The following is a 23,423-nucleotide window of genomic DNA, read 5'->3' as shown; positions in this document are numbered from 1 at the left end:
GACAGATTCTCGCCACGCCACCTGGTAGGAGCGACCTGTCAGGTAGGACGCAATCCAAGCGTGGGCCGCGCCGGAGATGCCCAACTCGGAGAGGGTGGAGAGGAGGATCTGATGGTTCACAGTATCAAAGGCAGCAGATAGGTCTAGAAGTATGAGAGCAGAGGAGAGAGAGTTAGCTTTAGCAGTGCGGAGAGCCTCCGTGACACAGAGAAGAGCAGTCTCAGTTGAATGCCCAGTCTTGAAACCTGACTGATTAGGATCAAGAAGGTCATTCTGAGAGAGATAGCAGGAGAGCTGGCCAAGGACGGCACGTTCAAGAGTTTTGGAGAGAAAAGAAAGAAGGGATACTGGTCTGTAGTTGTTGACATCGGAGGGATCAAGTGTAGGTTTTTTCAGAAGGGGTGCAACTCTCGCTCTCTTGAAGACGGAAGGGACGTAGCCAGCGGTCAAGGATGAGTTGATGAGCGAGGTGAGGAAGGGGAGAAGGTCTCCGGAAATGGTCTGGAGAAGAGAGGAGGGGATAGGGTCAAGTGGGCAGGTTGTTGGGCAGCCGGCCGTCACAAGACGCGAGATTTCATCTGGAGAGAGAGGGGAGAAAGAGGTCAAAGCACAGGGTAGGGCAGTGTGAGCAGGACCAGCGGTGTCGTTTGACTTAGCAAACGAGGATCGGATATCGTCAACCTTCTTTTCAAAATGGTTGACGAAGTCATCCGCAGAGAGGGAGGAGGGGGGGGAGGGGGAGGAGGATTCAGGAGGGAGGAGAAGGTAGCAAAGAGCTTCCTAGGGTTAGAGGCAGATGCTTGGAATTTAGTGTGGTAGAAAGTGGCTTTAGCAGCAGAGACAGAAGAGGAGAATGTAGAGAGGAGTGAGTGAAAGGATGCCAGGTCCGCAGGGAGGCGAGTTTTCCTCCATTTCCGCTCGGCTGCCCGGAGCCCTGTTCTGTGAACTCGTAGTGAGTCGTCGAGCCACGGAGCAGGAGGGGAGGACCGAGCCGGCCTGGAGGATAGGGGACAGAGAAAATCAAAGGATGCAGAAAGGGAGGAGAGGAGGGTTGAGGAGGCAGAATCAGGAGATAGGTTGGAGAAGGTTTGAGCAGAGGGAAGAGATGATAGGATGGAAGAGGAGAGAGTAGCGGGAGAGAGAGAGCGAAGGTTGGGACGGCGCAATACCATCCGAGTAGGGGCAGAGTGAGAAGTGTTGGATGAGAGCAAGAGGGAAAAGGATACAAGGTAGTGGTCGGAGATTTGGAGGGGAGTTGCAATGAGATTAGTGGAAGAACAGCATCTAGTAAAGATGAGGTCAAGCGTATTACCTGCCTTGTGAGTAGGGGGGGAAGGTGAGAGGGTGAGGTCAAAAGAGGAGAGGAGTGGAAAGAAGGAGGCAGAGAGGAATGAGTCAAAGGTAGACGTGGGGAGGTTAAAGTCACCCAGAACTGTGAGAGGTGAGCCATCCTCAGGAATTATCAACGTTTCAATTTAAAAAGACCCTAAGGAGTGATTGTAAATATCGTTTGACATGTTTCTACGAACGGTAAAGGAACTATTTGACTTTTTGTCTCTTATTTTACGCACATGCATTATGCCTTTTGGATAGTGATCTGTACGCGCGAACAAAACGGAGGTATTTGGACATAAAGATGGAGTATTTCGAACAAAACGAACATTTCTTGTGGAAGTAGGAGTCCTCGGAGTGCATTCTGACGAAGATCAGCAAAGGTAAGAGAATATTTGTAATACTAATTCAGAGTTTTGTTGATGCCAGAACTTGGCGGGTAGCTGGAAAGCTTGCTTTGATGGCTGAGCTATGTACTCAGAATATTGAACAATGTGCTTTCTCCGTAAAGTTATTTTGAAATCTGACAAAGCGGTTGCGTCAAGGAGTAGTGTATCTATAATTCTTTCAATAACTGTTTTAAATTTGATCAACGTTTATGATGAGTATTTTTGTAAATTGATGTGCATATTCACCGAAAGTTTTGGTTGGAATACATTTTCTGAACATCACACGCCAATGTAAAATGTTGTTTTTGGATATAAATATGAACTTTATCGAGCAAAACATACATGTATTGTATAACATGATGTCCTAGGAGTGTCATCTGATGAAGATCATCAAAGGTTAGTGAATATTTTAGCTGAACTTTTGGTTTTTGTGACGCATGTCCTTGCTTGGAAAATGGCTGTGTGGATTTTCTTGTGAAGTTTGTCCTAACAATCTACTGTTTTGCTTTCGCCGTAAAGCCTTTTTGAAATCGGACACTGTGGTTAGATTAAGGAGAATCTTATCTTTAAAATGGTGTATAATACTTGTATGTTTGAGAAATTTTAAGTATGAGATTTGTGGTTGTTTTTAATTTGCCGCCGTGCACTTTCACTGGCTGTCGTCATATCAATCCCTCTAATGGGATTCAAGCCATAACAGGCATAAACTATAGTTACGGCAAGTCTGTTAACATGACATCTACTTTGTGCATGACACAAGTAATTTTTCCAACAATTTTCCAGTGGGTCAGAAGTTTACATACACTAAGTTGACTGTGCCTTTAAACAGCTTGGAAAATACCAGAAAATGATGTCATGGCTTTAGAAGCTTCTGATAGGCTAATTGACATCATTTACGAAAGTGTGTTTATAGAGCTGTTATCTTCCGAAAAACTATTAAAGACCTAGTCTTATTTTACATCAATAGCAGTCAATATTAATCCACACCTTATTTCAGTCTCATCTGAAAGTTGTAAATTCTTGGTTATCTTCACGAACCCTGGCTAACAAGTTGAATCAGCAATACAAACTTGTATTTAATTATTTATTTACTAAATACCTAACTAATCACACAGAATTACATATACACAGAATGCAAATTATGTCATACAGAAAACGTCCCTGGTGGATGGACTGACATGACGGCTGGTTACACAAAGGAAAGGGGGTTGGGTTTGAGTGAAAGAGCGGGAAGACTGAGGAGCAAAGGGAGACGCTATGCTATCGTAAATACAGTATCTTATGCATTCTAAATTACCGCCCATTTGGAAAAGGGAAATGCAATAAATATTTACTCTGAGCTGCGCTTCGGTAGGTTGGTCGTAGATGCTGGCCGTGTTGTCCAACAGAGATCTTGCTGTCCTCGGAAGAATGTCTCTGGTGGTAAATGGTATACGTTGTAGTATCGTCGTTGTGTGTTAGACTGGATACGTCGTCCGTCCTTTCCTAGCCCACGTTTACAGCGGCTGCTGCTAACTCAACGGCTAGGAGGTATCACTTCTGTAGTGAATAAGAGTTCAAAGTTCATACAATTCGCAACCAAAGCTCACGCTGAGGTTGGCTTAATTCTGTAGTTATTATCTGAATCCTTCTGACATCAGACCGTCGCCCTAATGTACCCGGAACAGAAAGTTATTTGCCCTTTTAACGCAGAGGCTGCAGGCCTCGCGTACGCGGAACAGGGGGTTACATTATCGTTAAGGGCTTATATAGTAGAGGGAGAGAAGGGTGTGTTTCATAGTTTATAACCCATGTCTCTTCACAGGGGCGGGCCACTGATTGAGCAGAGCTCTAACCTTATGAAAACCCAATTCTCTCATTTGGAAGCTAAAATTAAATTTCATCTTTTCACAAATAGTTTTATATTTAAACATTTAAATTGCACAACAATTCCATGTGAATCTGATAACTAGAATGTGTAGACTTTCCCAGATACAGTTTGTCGTCCTGTCAACAGTCATAATGTCTCAGATGACAACCGAACTGACATCATATTCATTAAGTACCAACGCATTTTCCCCCCACCGTTTGATGTTCCCAGACTCTCTATGTTTAACAAAGGCTATTCAAGAGTCCTTCAGTAGAGTCAAGAGAGAGAGGGGAGAAAGGTATTTATGGGGGGGTCATAACCCTTACCCACAGGCCAACGTCATGACAATGTTGTGGGGATGCTTTGCTGCAGGAGAGACTGGTGCACTTCACAAAATAACTAATGATACTTACTTAGTAAGTAAGTATCATGAGAAGGAAAATTATGTGGATATATTGAAGCAACATCTCAAAACATCAGTCAGGAAGTTAAAGCTTGGTCGCAAATGGGTCTACCAAATGGACAATGACCCCAAGTATACTTCCAAAGTTGTGGAAAAATGGCTTAAGGACAACAAAGTCAAGGTATTGGAGAGGACATCACAAAGGCCTGACCTCAATCCTAGAAAATGTGTGGGCAGAACTGAAAAAGCATGTGAGAGCAAGGAGGGCTACAAACCTGACTCAGTTACACCAGCTCTGTCAGGAGGAATGGGCCAAAATTCACCCAACTTATTGTGGGAAGCTTGTGGAAGGCTACCCGAAACATCTGACACAAGTTAAACAATTTAAAGGCAATGCTACCAAATACTAATTGAGTGTATGTAAACTTCTGACCCACTGGGAATGTGATGAAATAATTAAAAGCTGAAGTAAATAATTCTCTACTATTATTCTGACATTTCATATTCTTAAAATAAAGTGGTGATCCTAACTGACCTAAGACAGGGAATTTTTACTTAGATTAAAATGTCAGGAATTGTGAAAAACTGAGTATAAATGTATTTGGCTAAGGTGTATGTAAACTTCTGACTTCAACTGGCACGTTTAATTTTGTCTGGCTTAGCATTCCAAATAAAATAAATGTTTTTCTTCATATGATTTAAAAAACGAGTCGTCTGGAGTAGGCAGTGCCATTAGTAAGTAAGTAAGTAAACTACGATAGAACCAAGTATTTACCTCTCCATATTTTATTTTATTTAACCTTTATTTAACTAGGCAACTAGGTTGCGGAATCTTATCTATTTTTGCTAACATTCTATTGAAATTGATTGTGGTAAGTTAATTTATATTTTTTGAGATGTGAATACCAAGTAGATCTATTTTATTGGTAAACTACAAGGTAGTGTAAACAATTTTTTTAACGATCCAAAACGTAATATATCCAACACTTGTCATTAGTTTTTATTACAGTGAGGATAGAAAAGTGATCAAGATCTTCAATGAGACTGTGTAGGGATCCAGATTGCGGACTTAAGAAAAAACTAGAGTCATCGGCAAACATTGACACTTGTTTTTATCCCCTGGATTTCTATCCCCTTGATGATGTTGTTGGATCTAATTTTAGTAGCTAGCATTTCAATGGCCATAATATATATGGAGACAACGGACAGCCTTGTTTGACTCCTCTTAAAAGCTCAATACTTTCTGAGAAGTAACCATTATCTACTATTTTACATCTGGGGTTGCTGTACATAACTTTAACCCATTATATAAGAGATTCACCAAAATGAAAGTAATCCAGGCATTTATTTATAAATTCTAGTCGTACTTTATCAAACACCTTTTCAAAAACTGCTCTGAAGACCAGGCCTGGTATCTTTGATGTTTCATAATGTTCAATTGTTTCAAGTAATTGTTGTATATTATCTCTAATATATTGTCCATGTAAAAATACCTGTCTGATCGAGTTTTTTATTCTATGTGCTATGCATTTCACCAGGATTTTCGCATCACAACATTGAAGTGTAAGAGGCCTCCAGTTTTTTAAATGGACTGGATCTTTATACTTACCACCTTGGTCCTGTTTTAGTAGTAATGAAATCAGACCTTCTTGGCGAGTACCTGAAAGTCTACCATTTGTATAGGAGTAATTAAAACATGCTAATAATGGATCTTTGAGGACATCAAAAAAGGTCTGATATACCTCTACTGGTATACCATCAAGCCCTGGTGTTTTTCCTGACTGAAAAGATTTTGTCTCAAAAAGTTCCTCTTCTGTAAGTTGGCCTTCACACAGGTCTTTCTGTAAATTTGCTAATTTTACATTATTATTATTATTATTAAAGAAATCCTTACAGTTAACATCATTCAGTGGAAATGGAGGAGACTGAAAATAAAACATTTGCTTAACATATTTCGCTTCCTCTTTCAAAATATAATTTGGTGAATCATGGATGACTCCATTTGTAACGAGTTTATTTAAATTCTTATTGGTAGCATTTCTATGTTGAAGATTCAATCTTTTTTCTCTCACAATTTTCCATCCAATTCGCTATATTTTTGTAATATATTGCACTTGATCGTTCTTGAATAACTACCTCCATTTCTTTTGGTTTTTCCTTTTGTGCCTCTATAGTACAGTGTCCATAACCATATGCCTGTGCTGTTACTTTCTCTATTTCCTTTATTAGTCTCTTTTGACCTAAACTGCTTTTGTTTTAATGATGAGTATTGTATTGAATGGCCTCTAAAGGTACATGTAAAAGTGTCCCATACAGTAAGGGAACTGCCGTACCTATTTTGTGCAAAAAAAGTCAATTATGAATTATTTTGTCTTAGTTAAGAACAAATGATCAAATAGGCTTTGATAAAATGTCCAATATCCCTGTCCACGTGGAAATTCTGTAGTTATAAGGAGGCCAATTAGATGGAGGTTCGATTGCATTCGTTCTCCTATTAACACTTTAAAAAAAACTTTTACTAGGAAGTAATCAAGACGGCTAGCTTGATTAAGCCTCCTTCATGTATATCTCACTAGGTCGGGGTTTTCCAGCCTACATATAACCACTAGTTCAGATCTCCTTAAGTGCTTGAGGAGGATAGTTTGTAGAGTGATTTCCTGTACGATCCATTGAGGTACTTAAAACCGTATTATAACCTCCCACCATAATAATAGATGAATTTGTTGCTTGTGAGCTGAATAGATTATTGTATACATTTTCAAAGAAGTTTGGATCATCATTATTTGCCCCATATAGATGAATTAGACAGATCTGTTTTTGGTCCAATAGCATATTTTCCACCCAACCTCATCTATATTTGTAGAATGAGTTTCTTTCTCTTTTAGCCATGTAAAAACATATATTTTTTATGGTCTGCTAAGCCATTACAATTATAACTGGCTATACTCATTTCCCCACTTACCATAATGATACCCAAGTTTCAATTATACTTACCACAACCAATGTTTGTAAACTTACCATTAAAAAGCACCATGATGATTAAGTGTCAATATAGCTGTACCATAATATTTGCATTGTTAAGCATACCGTAGCTGCAACTTTGTAAACTTTCAATTGTCCTAATATTCCATCCACTAAAACCTCCCCCCATATCTAGGTCTGTTGTCACTAAGACCATCGGACCATCTCCCTGACTCATGACGCACCTTTGCACCCTAATGCACACCCTTGGCGTTGGCCAGAGGGAAATGAGGGTAGTCCCATGATAACATAAATATCTATGAGGGTGCTTTTTAAGAGAACTAACCAAATAACACAGGGAAAACAGTCAGAAAAAAAAAGTTGCAATAATAGATAATAGAAATAATAACAGCACAATCTTATAAATGCATGCTCACATTTAGAAAGTCCTAGCAAGGCTATAAGCATGTCAGCCCAGCCTGCTCAGTTTAATGGATACAATTGTATGTGAACCCTTTATAATTACCTGGATTTCTGCATACATTGGTATCTGATCTTCATCTAGGTCACAACAATAGACAAACACAGTCTGCTTAAACTAATAACACACAAACAATTATAATTGTTCATGTCTTTATTGAACACACTGTGTAAACACTCACAGTGCAGGTTGGAAAAAGTATGTGAACCCTTGGATGTAATAACAGGTTGACCCTCCTTTGGCAGCAATAACCTCAACCAAATGTTTTCTGTAGTTGTGGATCAGACCTGCACGGTCAGGAGGAATTTTGGACCATTCCTCTTTACAAAACTGTTTCAGTTTAGCAATCTTCTTGGGTTGTCTGGTGTGAACCGCTCTCGAGGTTATGCCACAGCATCTCAATCTGGTTGAGGTCAGACTGACCTGCAGAAGGCATATTTTCTTCTGTTCAAGCCATTCTGTTGTTGATTTACTTCTGTCTTTGGGTTGTTGTCCTGTTGCGCTTCAATTGGTGGACAGATAGCCTTACATTATCCTGTAAAATGTCTTGATAAACTTGGGAATTCATTTTTCCATCGATGATAGCAAGCTGTCCAGGCCCTGAGGCAGCAAAGCAGCCCCAAACCATCATGCTCCTCCCTCCACCATTGTTTACAGTTGGGATGAGGTTTTGATGTTGGTGTGCTGTGCCTTTTTTCCTCCACACACAGTGTTGTGTGTTCCTTCCAAACAACAACTTTAGTTTCATCTGTCCACAGAATATTTTGCCAGTACCACTGTGGAACATCCAGGTGCTCTTTTGCGAACTTCAGATGTTTATTTTTTTGGGGCAGCAATGGCTTCTTCCATGGTGTCCTCCAATGAACACCATTCTTGTTTAGTGTTTTACGTATTGTAGACTCGTCAACAGAGATGATAGCATCTTCCAGAGATTTCTGTAAGTCTTTAGCTGACACTTGTATTCTTCTTAACCTCATTGAGCATTCTGCGCTGTGGTCTTGCAGTCATCTTTGCAGGACGGCCACTCCTAGAGAGAGTAGCAACAGTGCTGAAATTTCTCAAATTATAGACCATTTGTCTTACCGTGGACTGACTTTTAGAGATACTTTTGTAACCCTTTCCAGCTTTATGCAAGGCAACAATTCTTAATCTTAGGTCTTCTGACATCTCTTTTGTTCGAGGCACGGTTCACATCAGGCAATGCTTCTTATGAATAACAAACTCAAATTTTGTGAGTGTTTTTATGGGTCAGGGCAGCTCTAACCAAAATCTCCAATCTCGTCTCATTGATTCGACTCCAGGTTCGTTGACTCCTGACTCCAATTAACTTTTGGAGAAGTCATTAGCCTAGGGGTTCACGTACTTTTTAAAACCTACACTGTGAATGTTTAACTTCTTTGGGATAGGGGGCAGCATTTTCACGGCCGGATAAAAAACATACCCGATTTAATCTGGTTACTACTCCTGCTCCTGCCCAGAAACTAGAATATGCATATAATTAGTAGATTTGGATAGAAAACACTATAACGTTTCTAAAACTGTTTGAATAGTGTCTGTGAGTATAACAGAACTCATATGGCAGGCCAAAACCTGAGAAGATTCCATACAGGAAGTGCCCTGTCTGACAATTTGTTGTCCTTCTGTTGCATCTCTATCTACATGTAACGTGACACTTTCTAAGGCTTCCATTGGCTCTCTAAAGCCACCAGAAAGTGGAATGGGGTGTCTGCTGTCTCTGGGCAAAGTATAGGAGCAGAGTTTGTAAGTGGTCAGCCTGGGGACAGTGAGACTGGAGACTGGAGATGCGCGTTCACGAGACTTCTCAATTTTTTTCTTTCACTCTTTGAATGAATACAACGTGGCACGGTTGGAATATTATCGCTATTTTACAAGAAAAATAGCATAAAAATTGATTTTAAACAGCGTTTGACATGCTTCTAAGTACGGTAATGGAATATTTAGAATTTTTTTGTCACAAATACCTCCGTTTTGTTCGTACGTTCAGGTCACTTGGATAGTGACCTGAACGCACGAACAAAACGGAGGTATTTGGATATAACTATGGATTATTTGGAACCAAAACTACATTTGTTGTTGATGTAGAAGTCCTGGGAGTGCATTCTGACGAAGAACAGCAAAGGTAATCCAATTTTTCTAATAGTAATTCTGAGTTTAGGTGACCCCGAAGTTGGCGGATGTCAAAATAGCTAGCCGTGATGGCCGAGCCATGTACTCAGAATATTGCAAAATGTGCTTTCGCCGAAAAGCTATTTTAAAAATCGGACATAGCGATTGCATAAAGGAGTTCTGTATGTATAATTCTTAAAATAATTGTTATGTATTTTGTCAACGTTTATTATGAGTAATTTAGTAAATTCACCGGAAGTTTTGGGTGGGTATGCTAGTTCTGAACATCACATGCTAATGTAAAAAGCTGGTTTTTGAAATAAATATGAACTTGATTGAACAAAACATGCATATATTGTATAACACAATGTCCTAGGAGTGTCATCTGATGAAGATCATCAAAGGTTAGTGCTGCATTTAGCTGTGGTTTGGGTTTATGTGACATATATGCTTGTGTGATTATTTGTGTCTATGTACTCTCCTAATGTAACAGTGTAGGTTCCATCCCTCTCTTCGCCCCAACCTGGGCTCGAACCAGGGACCCTTGCACACATCAACAACTGACACCCACGAAGCATCGTTACCCATCGCGCCACAAAAGCCGCGGCCCTTGCAACGCAAGGGGAACAACCACTTTAGGTCTCAGAGCGAGTGACGTCACTGATTGAAACGCTATTAGCGCGCACCACCGCTAACTAACTAGCCATTTCACATCGGTTACACTAACATAATCTAATGTTTTGCTTTCGCTGTAAAGCCTTTTGGAAATCGGACAACGTGGTTCGATTCAGGAGAAGTGTATCTATAAAATGGTGTAAAATAGTCCTATGTTTGAGAACTTTGAATTATGACATTTTGTGGTTTTAAATTTGGCGCTCTGATTTTTCACTGGCTGTTGAATAGTGTGGGACGATTTCGTCCCACCTCCCCTAGAGGTTAAATTATGTATTCAACATAAACAACAAAAATACAATAATTTGTATTAGTATAAGCACAATGTGTTTGTCTATATTGTTGTGACTTAGATGAAGATCTGTTAAAATTTTAATTCCATAGGGTTCACATACTTTTTCTTGCCACTGTATTATATATATATATAAAATCGCAAGACCAGTTCTTAATGTCCGACAAGGTTAATTGACCCACAGTCCCACACGGTGACATGTATTCTTGGCTATCATGCCATGGCTGTGTCAGAGTCGATTGTAAGTTAAACTTGTGTAGTCCTTTATGGGTAGTGTGATGCCCAAGATACATTTTACTTGCTGGCATTAGCGGCCGTTCGAATCTGTTTCTTTTTCCTTCTTTGTATTTTTGTCGGAATTAAACAGGATATAATGATGACTACATGAAATATGTCCTGCAGTCATCATTATATCCTGTTTAATTCCGACAAAAATACAAAGAAGGAAAAAGAAACAGATTCGAACGGCCGCTAATGCCAGCAAGTAAAATGTATCTTGGGCATCACACTACCCATAAAGGAATACACAAGTTTAACTTACAATCGACTCTGACACAGCCATGGCACGATAGCCAAGAATACATGTCACCGTGTGGGACTGTGGGTCAATTAACCTTGTCGGAGTGGGCGCCCTGATTCTAGTTTGTTAGCTAGGCAGGCTACTGCCTGGGAAGGTCTCCCACTCAGAAGTATGAGATGGGGAGAGAGGCGGGGGTAGGTTGACCTCAGGTCTCCCCACTGGAAGCCCGAGGTAGGGGGAGCGGGGGAATCTATCAAACAGCACACCTCTAACTTTGTACAGTAATAATGTAATTAGTCAAATCAGTCACACTACGAAATGCTACCAATTAAACCACAAGGTGAACTGGTTAAGTCTTGACTCTTGGTTGACAGTGTTGGGGGATGGGTAATGTATTGATGCTCGAGTGCCAAATCAACACACATTTGTTTCCATTTGTCTTTGTTCCTTCTTTTTGATATTTATGAGTCTTATTTTTGTATATATTTTTAGATTTATATCGTTTTAAAAGGTATGATTATTTATTTGTGTTGTTCCAAATGTCTGAATAAAAATTTGTTAGTGCCGAATGGTGATTTGTTTTGGTGGGGGGTTCGCCCTGGGAGCCATACAAGAAATATATAATATACCTCTCACTTAGAGAAGTGCTTCCATAAGCCAGTTATTGTGTTAATTCTACCGTTAACTTTAATCAGGTTATCTGCAGCCATAAATACAAATGGCCATCAATGGAAAGTTTAGCTACATAGGTGTATATGCTGGGAAAGGGAGTGTGTATATGTGTACAGGTATGCCTTATAAACAGGTCAATATGGAGAGCGTGTGCTGCTTTGTGACAGGTACCTTGTGAAAGATGCGTGCTGGGGCCATTTCGGCTCCATTGAGTGTTTTTAGAAGGAACATGGGCCAGGAGGATGCGTTCAGACGGAAGCCTGTGGGAGAAATACAGACTCTGTCAAAAAACTATCATCCATACACAGTAGACGAGACCCTTCACACTATTATGCAAAGGTGTACTTACTTTAAGTTTTTTTTTTTTTACCTTTTTAACTAGGCATGTCAGTTAAGAACAAATTCTTATTTACAATGACGGCCTACAACGGCCAAACCCGGACGACGCTGGGCCAATTGTGCGCCGCCCTATGGGACTCTCAATCACGGCCGTTTGTGATACAGCCTGGAAAATAAATACAGCCTAGAAACCAAATGGATGCAAATGGACCAAAACAGGGAGGGACTTACATTAATTTGTCCAATAAGAAACTCTCGTTTATTTACAAAAATATTTTCCATTGCAAAACATTTTGCTACAGTGTGCACTAATAAATAGACCCCAGTATATATCAGTCTGGTGTAAACCTAACTGAGGAAGATAAGTAGCACTGTGCGATAGCACACAATTTAAAGATCCAAGATTTAAAAAAATAGGGTGCATCATATCCATAATGGGTATGTAGTATCGAGTGTCTGACTGTGTGTGTGTGTGTGTGTGTGTGTGTGTGTATATGTGAGACTGTGTGAAAATGTGTTTTTCTCTCCTCCTCACCCAATGGCGGCTGCAGCATGCCCGTGTTCTTCTCGCAGTTGCCGATAGGCTGGATTTCAGACGAGTCCACCAGGCGCCAGAAGTCGTTCTTATTGTCGGAGCCATCAAGGCGCAGACGCAGACGCGATCCCGTTAGGCCCACCACTGTAGCAATGCAGGTTGACGTTGTATTCCGAGGGTCCTGCGCCTCCAGCTTCATGCCCGCCTTGAACTCATTCACTGGAGGAGTTGCACCCTGGAGAGGTAGGGGAATGTCAGAGGCATGCAATGATGCTGGACAGATTCAACATGCTGAGATAGGAAGACAGCATCAAGCAAGACTAAGTATCGAAGGTGAGTTGAACTCACGCTGTGGTGATGAGGTAGCCCTGCACGCAACTTGAAATCAGTGTCACCCCTCGACCCAAGAGGGAATTTCTTCTTAGCCTAATGGTTCCCTAAAAAAAATCCCGCCACTTAGCAAATTTCAGGTCTTGTGAGTGGAAATGTGAATGTTGTGAGCATTCTGTGCAACTTGCACACGTTTACTGTGAACACTGGCTGTACCCGCTTTAATTACAGTTTTAGTCAGTGGCCAAGCAGGCTATTAGGGCATAATATAGACCTATCAAAAAGGCCTACAAACAAAACCAATGGAGCAACATGGAAATAGCTATTGATTTATTTCTTTATATATATATATATATATATATATATCCTACAGTCATGAAACATTGTGCAGGACTTGACATTAACCTTTTAGCAACTTGTCCTTCAGACCAGGAGGACAGATTTTGTACCCGTCCAAAAGCTCAAGTCACCAAATAATAAATGGTTTGTAGCCTAAACACCAAATAGGTGACTGAACATTGTGTTGCATGATGGAAGAAACCACTTTACAAAATAACATTAATTAATTATTATTACCATACAGAGAACCAGACAAAAACGCAGGCCACCCATTAGCTTCTTTGCATATTCAAGCCTGTCTCAAAATACAACACTGACCCACTTTTCAAAGACTAGAAATATACCGTTTTTTTGCTCTTGTAGGAAACAATCACTCCCCCATTGCTGATAAATTAGTTATTTGTGGGTCAAGCAGCTTAGAGGGAACATTGGTTAAGACGTTGGTCTTCCTGAGCTACATATAGATGCTGCTCATTGTCACTGGTGAGACTTTGGCTGCCAGGGTTAACTTATATCTCATATTGCTTGTTGGTCATAATTCTTACAAACTCTGTAAATGCCCTGGTTTGGAATGGCTTAAAATAATTTCAGGGGCAGAAGTTTCACATAGGGTAGTAGCATGCCCTGACATGAGATTTTGGTGAGGAGGATATACTGTAGTCTGATTAGGGGGGGGGGCTTACCTGTCTGAAGCAGTGGGCAGGTGCAGCACTAGCACCTGTTTCCTTCAGGTATTTGTCCCAACTGAAGTGCCCTGTGGGACAGAAAAAGCACAATGGCTGCTTTATGTTGTCTACCGTTCTGTTTTTGTGTGAATGGGTGGGGTTTTGGGGTTCAGTGTTATGGTATGGGCTAGTGTTAAGGTGTCCCCATCCTTCCCAGCCGAAACCGTTTCGGAAGAGTTCGTGCATATATTATGACAACATTTTGGGATGTGTTTGTTCGTTTTGAACTTCAGTAAGGTTTTTTTGTTCTCGGTTTGTTCGGGGGCACATTTTTTTCTTGAGGCAAGCCGAAGTCGGTAGCCAAAGTCTACGCCCCTTCGTTGGTGAACAGTAGGGATTCTTCAGTAGTCTTTGCTGTCATTCAACGAGAGACGACTCATTTTCATGCACACTTTTTCATTGAGAAATACTGAACCAAATATCTTAGTTAGATGTAAAATTGCGTGACTAAGATCGCCTCTGCAAAAACTTTGAAATTAATTACAGATTTCTTGAGTTAACTTTTTTTGAGGAAGTGTATACTGGCTACGGTGTCTCAAAATGGACAAACAGTACAAACAGCCGCTTTCTTCTCATTTTTCAAGCAAAGGTATTTTAAGGTAAAATGCTTAGCACACTTGCTCGGTTCACCTAGCTGACTTCGGCTAGCCGCCAGCCCGAACTGAAGCATGCTGATGCCTTTAGAACAGTGTTATAACCAGGAGTTGGAACTGATTCAGGGAACAGAACCAAAAACAATGACATTCAAGGAACAGAAACGGGTTAGAAAGTGATCCGTACTGTTCCGGAACAGAACCAATATTTCAAAACAATCTAAGCAAAGCCCTCACTCAGTCACTCAAAAACATATTCCAGTATCTGCTTGCAAGCTGAAAATCTTTGCCCGTGTGTGTGTGAGTAGCCTACCTGCCCCTCCGAAGCATAGGCTACTGTACTGACATTAGAGAGAGATTTTTAATTAGCAAGAGAAGAACAGATTAACTTTTTCCAATGCTAGATAAGGATACTATAGGCCTAGTTATCACGTTTCGCGTTAGATTTATTAACTACAAAAAGGTAAGACATGTTTTTAATTCTGGTGCCGCTTTGCGCACACAAGCTTGTTAACCATCTAGCTCAAGCTTTTTAGCTATATAGGTCAAAGGACATTCAAAGTTCCTCTATAGAAGCCGCTCCTCCTAGGTATAATTCTGGGGACCCAGATAATGCATGTCATAAGATGCCCAGCGCTTCAAGCCTCCTCCTCAACCCTCTCTTGCTCTCTCCCCACCCCGCAAAATTTCAGTCGCATTAATTTAATGAGCTAAATGTAAAAAAAATAAAAAGATTTAACAGGTTAAAAAAGGAACAGAAAATAACAATACAAAGCAGTATTTTTGGGGGATTCGAACCAGTTCAGAACTTTATTTTGCTGGTCGGAACAGTGGAATGGAAACGAAAAAAATGGTGGTGCTGTTCAGAACGAAACAATTGGAAAATAATTTTGGTTCCAACCCCTGGTTATAACTGAATATGAATGTGTTTGATTCAGAATGTTGTTTTCATTCAGCAGTGATTCATCTGAGAAAGTTGGTGTGTGTGGTAATGTACCTCCTTGGTACTGCGATGGGACCCGGGAGGGACGACCACTTCGGGCATGCTTGATCCGCCTGCCATCTTTCCACTCAATAGCTAGAGGAGAGAGCAGGGCACAACATTTCAGAGACACAGTTAACCTCAAAGGCTAGCCGACACCATTCAATGAAACTATCTATTCATAACTAGAATAAACAGTCAATGAGATGTGTGAGGCCAAAGTATCACATCAGCATCTGAGACGTCTATACACACAGGCTTAATAGAGGACCCTTCTTGAGCAGCATCCTTAGAAGATGTAGATTATGCTTTTCAAATGGACAATTGCATTCCATTTCTTAACATGACATTACCTTTTTGTGGCACTGGCTTCTTCATGCTCCAGTAATACTGACTAAGTTCAAGACACAATAGTCCACTCTAAAGGGAAACGAGAGGGAAAAAAACATTGAAGTAAACACAAACCATTTGATACCTCTCTCTTCATGTTAGGTCAGAATTTAGGTCCGATTTGGACCTTTCTTGTACATTATTGTGTTCAAGAAGCCAGTCTGGTGTAGCCTATACTAGTGCTAGCCTGGTTAGCCTTTTAAGGGTGATTCCAGTATTATGGACATTACATTTGCACGCAAAAATCTAAATTTAATTTCTAACAGAATGGACAAACAAAATAGAAATGAAAGTTTTGATGTGTATGTCTATAGTACTTCCCTTAGGGGAAGTGTATAACCCCGAAATAACTGACTTCTAAATATTGGCATGTTGGAGAAATGAAGCAAAAATGACGGTTATGGATGTTAGAGTCTATGGTGTCCAATAAAAGGTTAATCTTTTGACCAATGGGTATGTTACTTGTGTAGATACTCCCCTAAGAAAGCCAATGGTCCAAACCACGTCTCTATCATAATCCATTAAAAGGTTATTGGAGTTTTTACTCCTGTAGGATGACCAAGATTAGGGTAACTAAATCAACAAAAGGCCAGAGAAGAAATGTGCTAAAAAAATCTCGAAAATAGCATCGCGTCAGCTAGGGTGGATGCTGTGTGAGAACTAAGGCAAACTGACAGGCTCACTGTTGAACTTATCTTTCTTCTCAAACCCGGAGGACATAAAACAATATGTAAGATAGATATAGATTTTGAGAAATGACATGTATACTGAACAAAAATATAAATGCAACATGTAACGTGTTGAAATAAAAGATGAGCTGAAATAAAAGATCCCAGAAATTACCCATACGCACAAAAAGCTTTTCTCTCAAATTCTGTCCACAAGTTTTACTTCCCTGTTAGTGAGCAATTCTACTTTGCTAAAGTAATCCATCCACCTGACAGGGGTGGCATATCAAGAAGCTGATTAAACAGTATGATCATTACACAGGTGCACCTTGTGCTGGGGGCAATAGAAGGCCATTCCAAAATGTGCAGTTTTGTCACACAACACAATGCCACAGATGTCTCAAGTTGAGGGAGTGTGCAATTGGAATGCTGACTGCAGGAATGTCCACCAGAGCTGTTGCCAGATAATGTAATGTTAATTTCTCTACCATAAGCTGCCTCCAAACTTGTTTTAGAGAATTTGGCAGTACGTCCAACTGGCCTCACAAATCACAGACCACGTGTAACCACGCTAGCCCACGACTTCTTCACCTGTGGAATCGTCTGAAACTAGCCACCTGGACAGCTGGTGAAACTGTGGGTTTGCACAACCAAAGAATTTCTGCACAAACTGTCAGAAACCGTCTCAGGGAAGCTCGTCTGCATGCTTGTTGTCCTCACCAGGGTCTTGACCTGACTGCAGTTCGGCGTCGTAACCGACTTCAGAAGGCAAATGCTCACCTCCGATGGCCACTGGCACAACAGAGAAGTGTGCTCTTTATGGATGAATCCCAGATTCAACTGTACCGGGCAGATGGCAGACAAGCGTGTATGGCGTTGTGTGGGCGAGCGGTTTGCAGATGTCAATGTTGTGAACAGAGTGCCACAAGGTGGTGGTGTTGTAATGGTATGGGAAGGCATAAGCTACAAAAATATAAAACGCAACATGCAACCATTTCAAAGATTTTACTGAGTTACAGTTCCTAAGCAAATCAGTCAATTTAAATAAATTCATTGGGCCCCAATTATGAATTTCACATAACGGGGAATACAGATATGCATCCGTTGGTCACAGATACTTTAAAAAAAAAGAAGTAGTGGCGTGGGTCAGAACCTGTCAGTATCTTGTGTGCAGCGCGACACATCGCCTTCACATAGAGTTGATAAAGCTGTTGATTGTGGCCTGTGCAATGTTGTCACACTCCTCTTCAATGGCTGTGCAAAGTTTCTGGATATTGGCAGGGAACTGGAACACACTGTCATACACGTTGCAGAGCATCCCAAACATGCTCAATGGATGACATGTCCTGTGAGTATGCAGGCCATGGAAGAACTGGGACATTTTCAGCTTCCAGGGATTGTGTACAAATCCTTGCGACCTGGGGCCAGGCATTATGCTGAAACATGAGAGGATGGTGACGGATGAATGGCACAACGATGGCCCTCAATCTCATCAGTGTCTCTGTGTATTAAAATTGCCATTGATAAAATGCAATTGTGTTTGTTGTCCGTAGCTTATGTCTGCCCATACCATAACCCCACCACTACCATGGGGCACTCTGTTCACAACGTTGACATCAGCAAACCGCTCACCCACACGACACAATACATGTGGCCTGTGGTTGAGGCCAGTTGGACGTACTGCAAGCTTCTTGATATGCCACACCTGTCAGGTGGATGGATGGATTATCTTGGCAAAGGAGAAATTCTGACTAACAGGGATATAAACAATATATAACATTTTAGAGAAATAAGCTTTTTGTGCATATGGAACATTTCTGGGATCTTTTATTTCAGCTCATGCATGTAATAAACGTAATTTTTTTTGCAGTGGCGGCCACGATTTAGCAGCAGTTTTGACTCGCTGCTGAATGCATATAAGGGAAACACTGACAGTATAAAACTCTGGATACCTTCCAACCTTAGGCCATGCCCCCCCCCGAGCCCTTTTGAAAAGCCATGAAATACAATTGACTGAAATATCTTTGTCACTTGGCCTCCTGTAATGGTCAAAATTCATACAATTTCTTACTTATACGTTTCAAAAAGCATGAACTCCAACATATAGACCGTGTTTCATTTGGAAATGACTAACTTCATTTGTGGATGCTCAGGTTGACTTCCCCACAGATTCGCGCTTAACGCTCTCCCCTTCTGTCGGCCAGGCAGGGGGTTGGCGTTGGAGGCAGATGACAGGGTACAACAAAGAGGTGGCCCCAGCTGTCAGCAGACCTCAGTCACCCACCCAAACACACTCAGGGATCACTGTTGACACAGCAGCTCTGGGAGAATTAGAAAACTCACCCCTGTTGGGGTATTGACAAAACAAGAGGACCCAGACTGGAAAAACAGAATGGGTAACATTATAGCCAATATAGGGTATTCATTTCAAGTGGTCACCATCTGTTTTGGATCTTAAAAATAATCTAAAGTCAGTGTTTTTTATGACACAGTACACCTTGAATGATTTTTATTTTATTTAACCTTTATTTAACTAGGCAAGTCAGTTAACCTGTTAGGGCTAGGGGGCAGTATTTACACGGCCGGATAAAAAACGTACCCGATTTAATCTGGTTATTACTACTGCCCAGAAACTAGAATATGCATAGAATATGCATAAAACTGTTTGAATGGTGTCTGTGAGTATAACAGAACTCATATGGCAGGCAAAAACCTGAGAAGATTCTGTACAGGAAGTGCCCTCTCTGACCATTCCTTGGGCTTCTTGACTCTTTTTATTGAAAACTTAGGATCTTTGCTGTAACGTGACACTTCCTACGGCTCCCATAGGCTCTCAGAACCCGGGGAAAAAGCTGAATGATGTCGAGGCAGCCCCTGGCTGAAAAACATTAGCGCCTTTGGTAAGTGGTCTATCAGAGGACAATGAGACTGAGGCGTGTGCACGAGGAGACCCCATGTTTTTATTTTCTCTCTCTTTGTACTAAAACACAGATTCCCGGTCGGAATATTATCGCTTTTTTACGAGAAAAATTGCATAAAAATTGATTTTAAACAGCGGTTGACATGCTTCGAAGTACGGCAATGGAATATTTAGACATCTTTTGTCACGAAATGCGCCATGCTCGTGACCCTTATTTACACTTCGGATAGTGTCTTGGGTGTCTAAATAGCTAGCCCTGTGATGCCGGGCTATCTACTTAGAATATTGCAAAATGTGCTTTCACCGAAAAGGTATTTTAAAAATCGGACATAGCGAGTGCATAGAGGAGTTCTGTATCTATAATTCTTAAAATAATTGTTATGCTTTTTGTGAACGTTTATCGTGAGTAATTTAGTAAATTCACCGGAAGTTTCACCGTATGCTAGTTCTGAATGTCACATGCTAATGTAAAAAGCTGTTTTTTGATATAAATATGAACTTGATTGAACAAAACATGCATGTATTGTATAACATAATGTCCTAGGAGTGTCATCTGATGAAGATCATCAAAGGTTAGTGCTGCATTTAGCTGTGATTTGGGTTTATGTGACATTATATGCTAGCTTGAAAAATGGGTGTCTGATTATTTCTGGCTGGGTACTCTGACATAATCTAATGTTTTGCTTTCGTTGTAAAGCCTTTTTGAAATCGGACAGTGTGGTTAGATTAACAAGAGTATTGTCTTTAAAATGGTGTAAAATAGTCATATGTTTGAGAAATTGAAGTAATAGCATTTCTAAGGTATTTGAATAACGCGCCACAGGATTCCACTGGCTGTTACGTATTTCGTCCCACCTTCCCTAGAGAGGTTAAGAACAAAATCTTATTTACAACGGTGACCAGGCAGGGGATGTCTGGCTGGCTATCCTTGACTTGAGAGGCTTTGGCCCCTAACCCTGAGCCTAGGTTAACTACCAGTTGGCTACGACACACAGGTCATTAGGTCAGACAAACAAACAAGTGGCTGAAATTATATTGGTCCTCAAAGTAGATTAGATTTCTTTAGCATCAAAACACAGCAGTCATAGCTACTCACAAATCCTCTGTTTATAAAATGCATGCAGCCAGGACATTGAAATTAATAGCAGATAAAGGCAAATTGACTAATTAATGCATATTTACCAAGTAGCCACACTAAACACACCAACCATTTCAAGATATATCAACAACAAAGTAACCTTGCAGCCTTTCTGTTTTTTCTCCTTAACTGGTTTAGAATAACAGATTGCTGACTATTCATACACACCAGCAGCACTGCATCAGTAAGTGTATCAAGCTAGCAAAGTAGCTAGCTACATCATTTCAGCAGGCAATCAAATAGACTTCTAAATTAAGCATAAACTCGGTTACTGTAAGTGTGCATGCTAGCTACCATTAGCTAAGTTTACATTGGACTGACAAGTGGTCATAAATAACGATTTAAAAGATGCAATACTAGGCTATAACGGTTTCAAATATGTAATACTAGGCTATAGAAATGGAGAATGAGACAAAAAAACAATAATCATAATATGCAATAAAAAACCTTAAAAGATCATAACAGTCTTCAAACGTGTATTCAGTTGGTTCTCTCAATAGAAGTGCGCCTTTTTCATTGCGTCAAGGGGATGTCGACCAGCTCCTTCCTTTTTCCTTCCCAGAAATAAAATAGCGTCAGACCAGCTCGCTTCTACTACCACTATTATTGATAATGACCCACGTCAATGCTGTATTATCTATAAGGAAAATTGGCTACCATCATTTGTCCGTTTAATATGACTAAAATACCGCTTTTTAAATTAGCCTAGTTAGGATAAGATAAATGGTTCCATTCAAAACACAAAGCCAACACATGGGACTCCCCACAGTGGCAAAAGCCAAGCAAATCATCACGGTAGCAAGAAATTCAGCCAGCAAATATATGTATTTAAGAGTGAGGATAAGAAGAGGTACCTACCTCCAAGCTAATAACATGGGCATGCTCGAACAACAGATAGCTAGCTCCGTCAACACAGCATGCTAACGGGAAGACTTTATGTTAGCTATCTATCGTTGGCCTGCATCAATAAATACCAGCTAAAAAATGTGTTTGTTAAAAAGAGGATAGCGTGTAAACAATATATTAGAGTCTGTTTACCTTGCTTTGAAATATTTGTGGATTGAGCTAGTGGCTGTCCGCCATGTTTTTTCTTCTTTCAATTTGTATCGGCGGTTGGCATCCAACGTTATGGTGCATTACCGCCACCTACTGTACTGGAGTGTGGGCCAGAGACAGGGAGAAACTAAATCCTACCTGCCAGCCCCGTTGCTCTTAAAATAGATAACACACTTTCCCGTTGGATGCTTCCCTATCACATTTAAGGACTTATTCAACTGGCTGTGTCCCACCCTTAATCTTGTAAAAATAGCCTCCTCTCTTCTGTCCCCTCCCGACTTTCCTCTGTACTTGAAATAAATGCCTGCCCTTAGTATCTTTATTCCACTGCTCCTGCCATCTCTGCACCATCACTGTCCATATCATACTTTTTTCCTCTGCCTTGCTCATTGAAACTACAACATTAACATTCCCACTTCTAAGTGCTTGTTTAGCCAGTACATCAACTACCTCGTTCCCCTCCACCCCCACATGGGCTGGGACCCAAGTACATTGTATCTGTCTAATCCTGCCATGGGTTTGTAGCACCTCATAAAACAGATATTGTCTACTACGTGACCTAAAGGACTGGAGACTTATTAACACTGCACATGAATCAGAGCAAATAACTACTCTGTCTGGCTTGACTTCTTCCACCCACTGCAAGGCCAACGGTATGGCCATCAGCTCCATGATGGCCAACGGTATGGCCATCAGCTCCAGAGGATCTGTAATACGTTTTCTGACTTCCACCCAACATTCCTGCACTACAAATGCTGAACCAGTACGTCCTGTCCTTGGATCTTTTGAACCGTCTGTGTAAATGGCCACAAAATCCTAATACACAGTATCCAGACGTCTCTTAAACAAATCAGATGGATCAACACCCTCCCTATCTTTCTGTAGTCTCTCCAACACTTCTAGATCAACTACTGGAGGCAGGAGTAGCCACAGTGGATTTACAAAAATAGCTACCGTTGGACTGAATTCCCTTCCATACAGTACCATCTCCTTGGCATGGATATTACCCACCCACCCAAAGCTCGTGTTCTGTCTTCGCTCATGTTCCCAGCATGCCTGTAAAATCCTTTTTGCAGGATGAGACACCCCATGTCCCTGTAGGTTGACCTAATAATTCATTGCCAGCTGCTGTCTCCTAATCTCCAATGGTATATCCCCCATCTCCACCTGTACTGCAGCCACTGGGGACGTCCGAAACGGCCCACTTCATGTCCTTTCCCCTGTATGACATCTAGCCTTTTCAATGATGTCCAGGCTACCGAACCATATGCTCTACTGCCATAGTCTATTACAGATCTGATCAATGCAACATACATGGTCCTCAATGAGGAACGCCCAGCTCCCCACTCCTTCCCCGTCAGAGAGCGCATCACATTTAGCACCTTCTTACACTTTCCCGCCACTCTCTCAATGTGTTCTGCCCCTGTCAGTCTAGTGTCAAAGTATACCGCTAGGAACCTGAAGGTCCCCACCCTCTCCAAGTTTCTCCCATATAACCTCAAGCATACCTCATCTCCCACCTTCCTCCTGGTAAAGAACACTGTCTTCAGTTTTCTATACAGAGAACCTGAATCCCCACATTAATGCCCACCACTCTACCTCATCAATTGCTTCCTGTACCTTCCTGACTATGTATAGCACATTTCTTCCCCTCTTCCATAAGGCCCCATCGTCTGCAAATAATGACTTACCAATATCTGGCTGTACCTC

The 23,423-nt window shown here is 41.0% G+C and overlaps 1 protein-coding gene across 8 annotated transcripts in view; it reads right to left on the bottom strand.

Moving 5' to 3' along the window:
- The window catches only part of LOC106604903 (polycomb protein SCMH1), a 55,335-nt gene extending 33,558 nt beyond the window's left edge, over positions 1–21,777 (bottom strand). For 2 of the 8 annotated variants that reach the window (XM_045718273.2, XM_045718278.2), the window contains exons 1-7: positions 21,696–21,777; positions 18,734–18,903; positions 15,895–15,961; positions 15,557–15,637; positions 13,925–13,995; positions 12,573–12,807; positions 11,870–11,958 (exon numbers count right to left, since the gene is read on the bottom strand). In XM_045718273.2, coding sequence (XP_045574229.2) covers positions 11,870–11,958; positions 12,573–12,807; positions 13,925–13,995; positions 15,557–15,637; positions 15,895–15,919 — 501 coding nt within the window. In that variant the 5' untranslated portion in view covers positions 15,920–15,961; positions 18,734–18,903; positions 21,696–21,777. Of the gene's footprint in view, positions 1–11,869; positions 11,959–12,572; positions 12,808–12,920; positions 13,010–13,924; positions 13,996–15,556; positions 15,638–15,894; positions 15,962–18,733; positions 18,979–21,104; positions 21,354–21,515; positions 21,578–21,695 lie in introns of those variants that run through there. The other 6 variants (XM_045718274.2, XM_082975228.1, XM_045718276.2 and 3 more) reach the window with 6 other exon arrangements.
- Between the last annotated feature and the right edge of the window lie 1,646 nt (positions 21,778–23,423).

Source organism: Salmo salar, chromosome 05 (genome assembly GCF_965601325.2).
Source record: "Salmo salar chromosome 05, fSalSal1, whole genome shotgun sequence".
Taxonomy (NCBI): Eukaryota; Metazoa; Chordata; class Actinopteri; order Salmoniformes; family Salmonidae; genus Salmo; species Salmo salar.
Note: the sequence above shows the minus strand (reverse complement) of the source record. Positions and strands in the feature narration are given on the sequence as shown.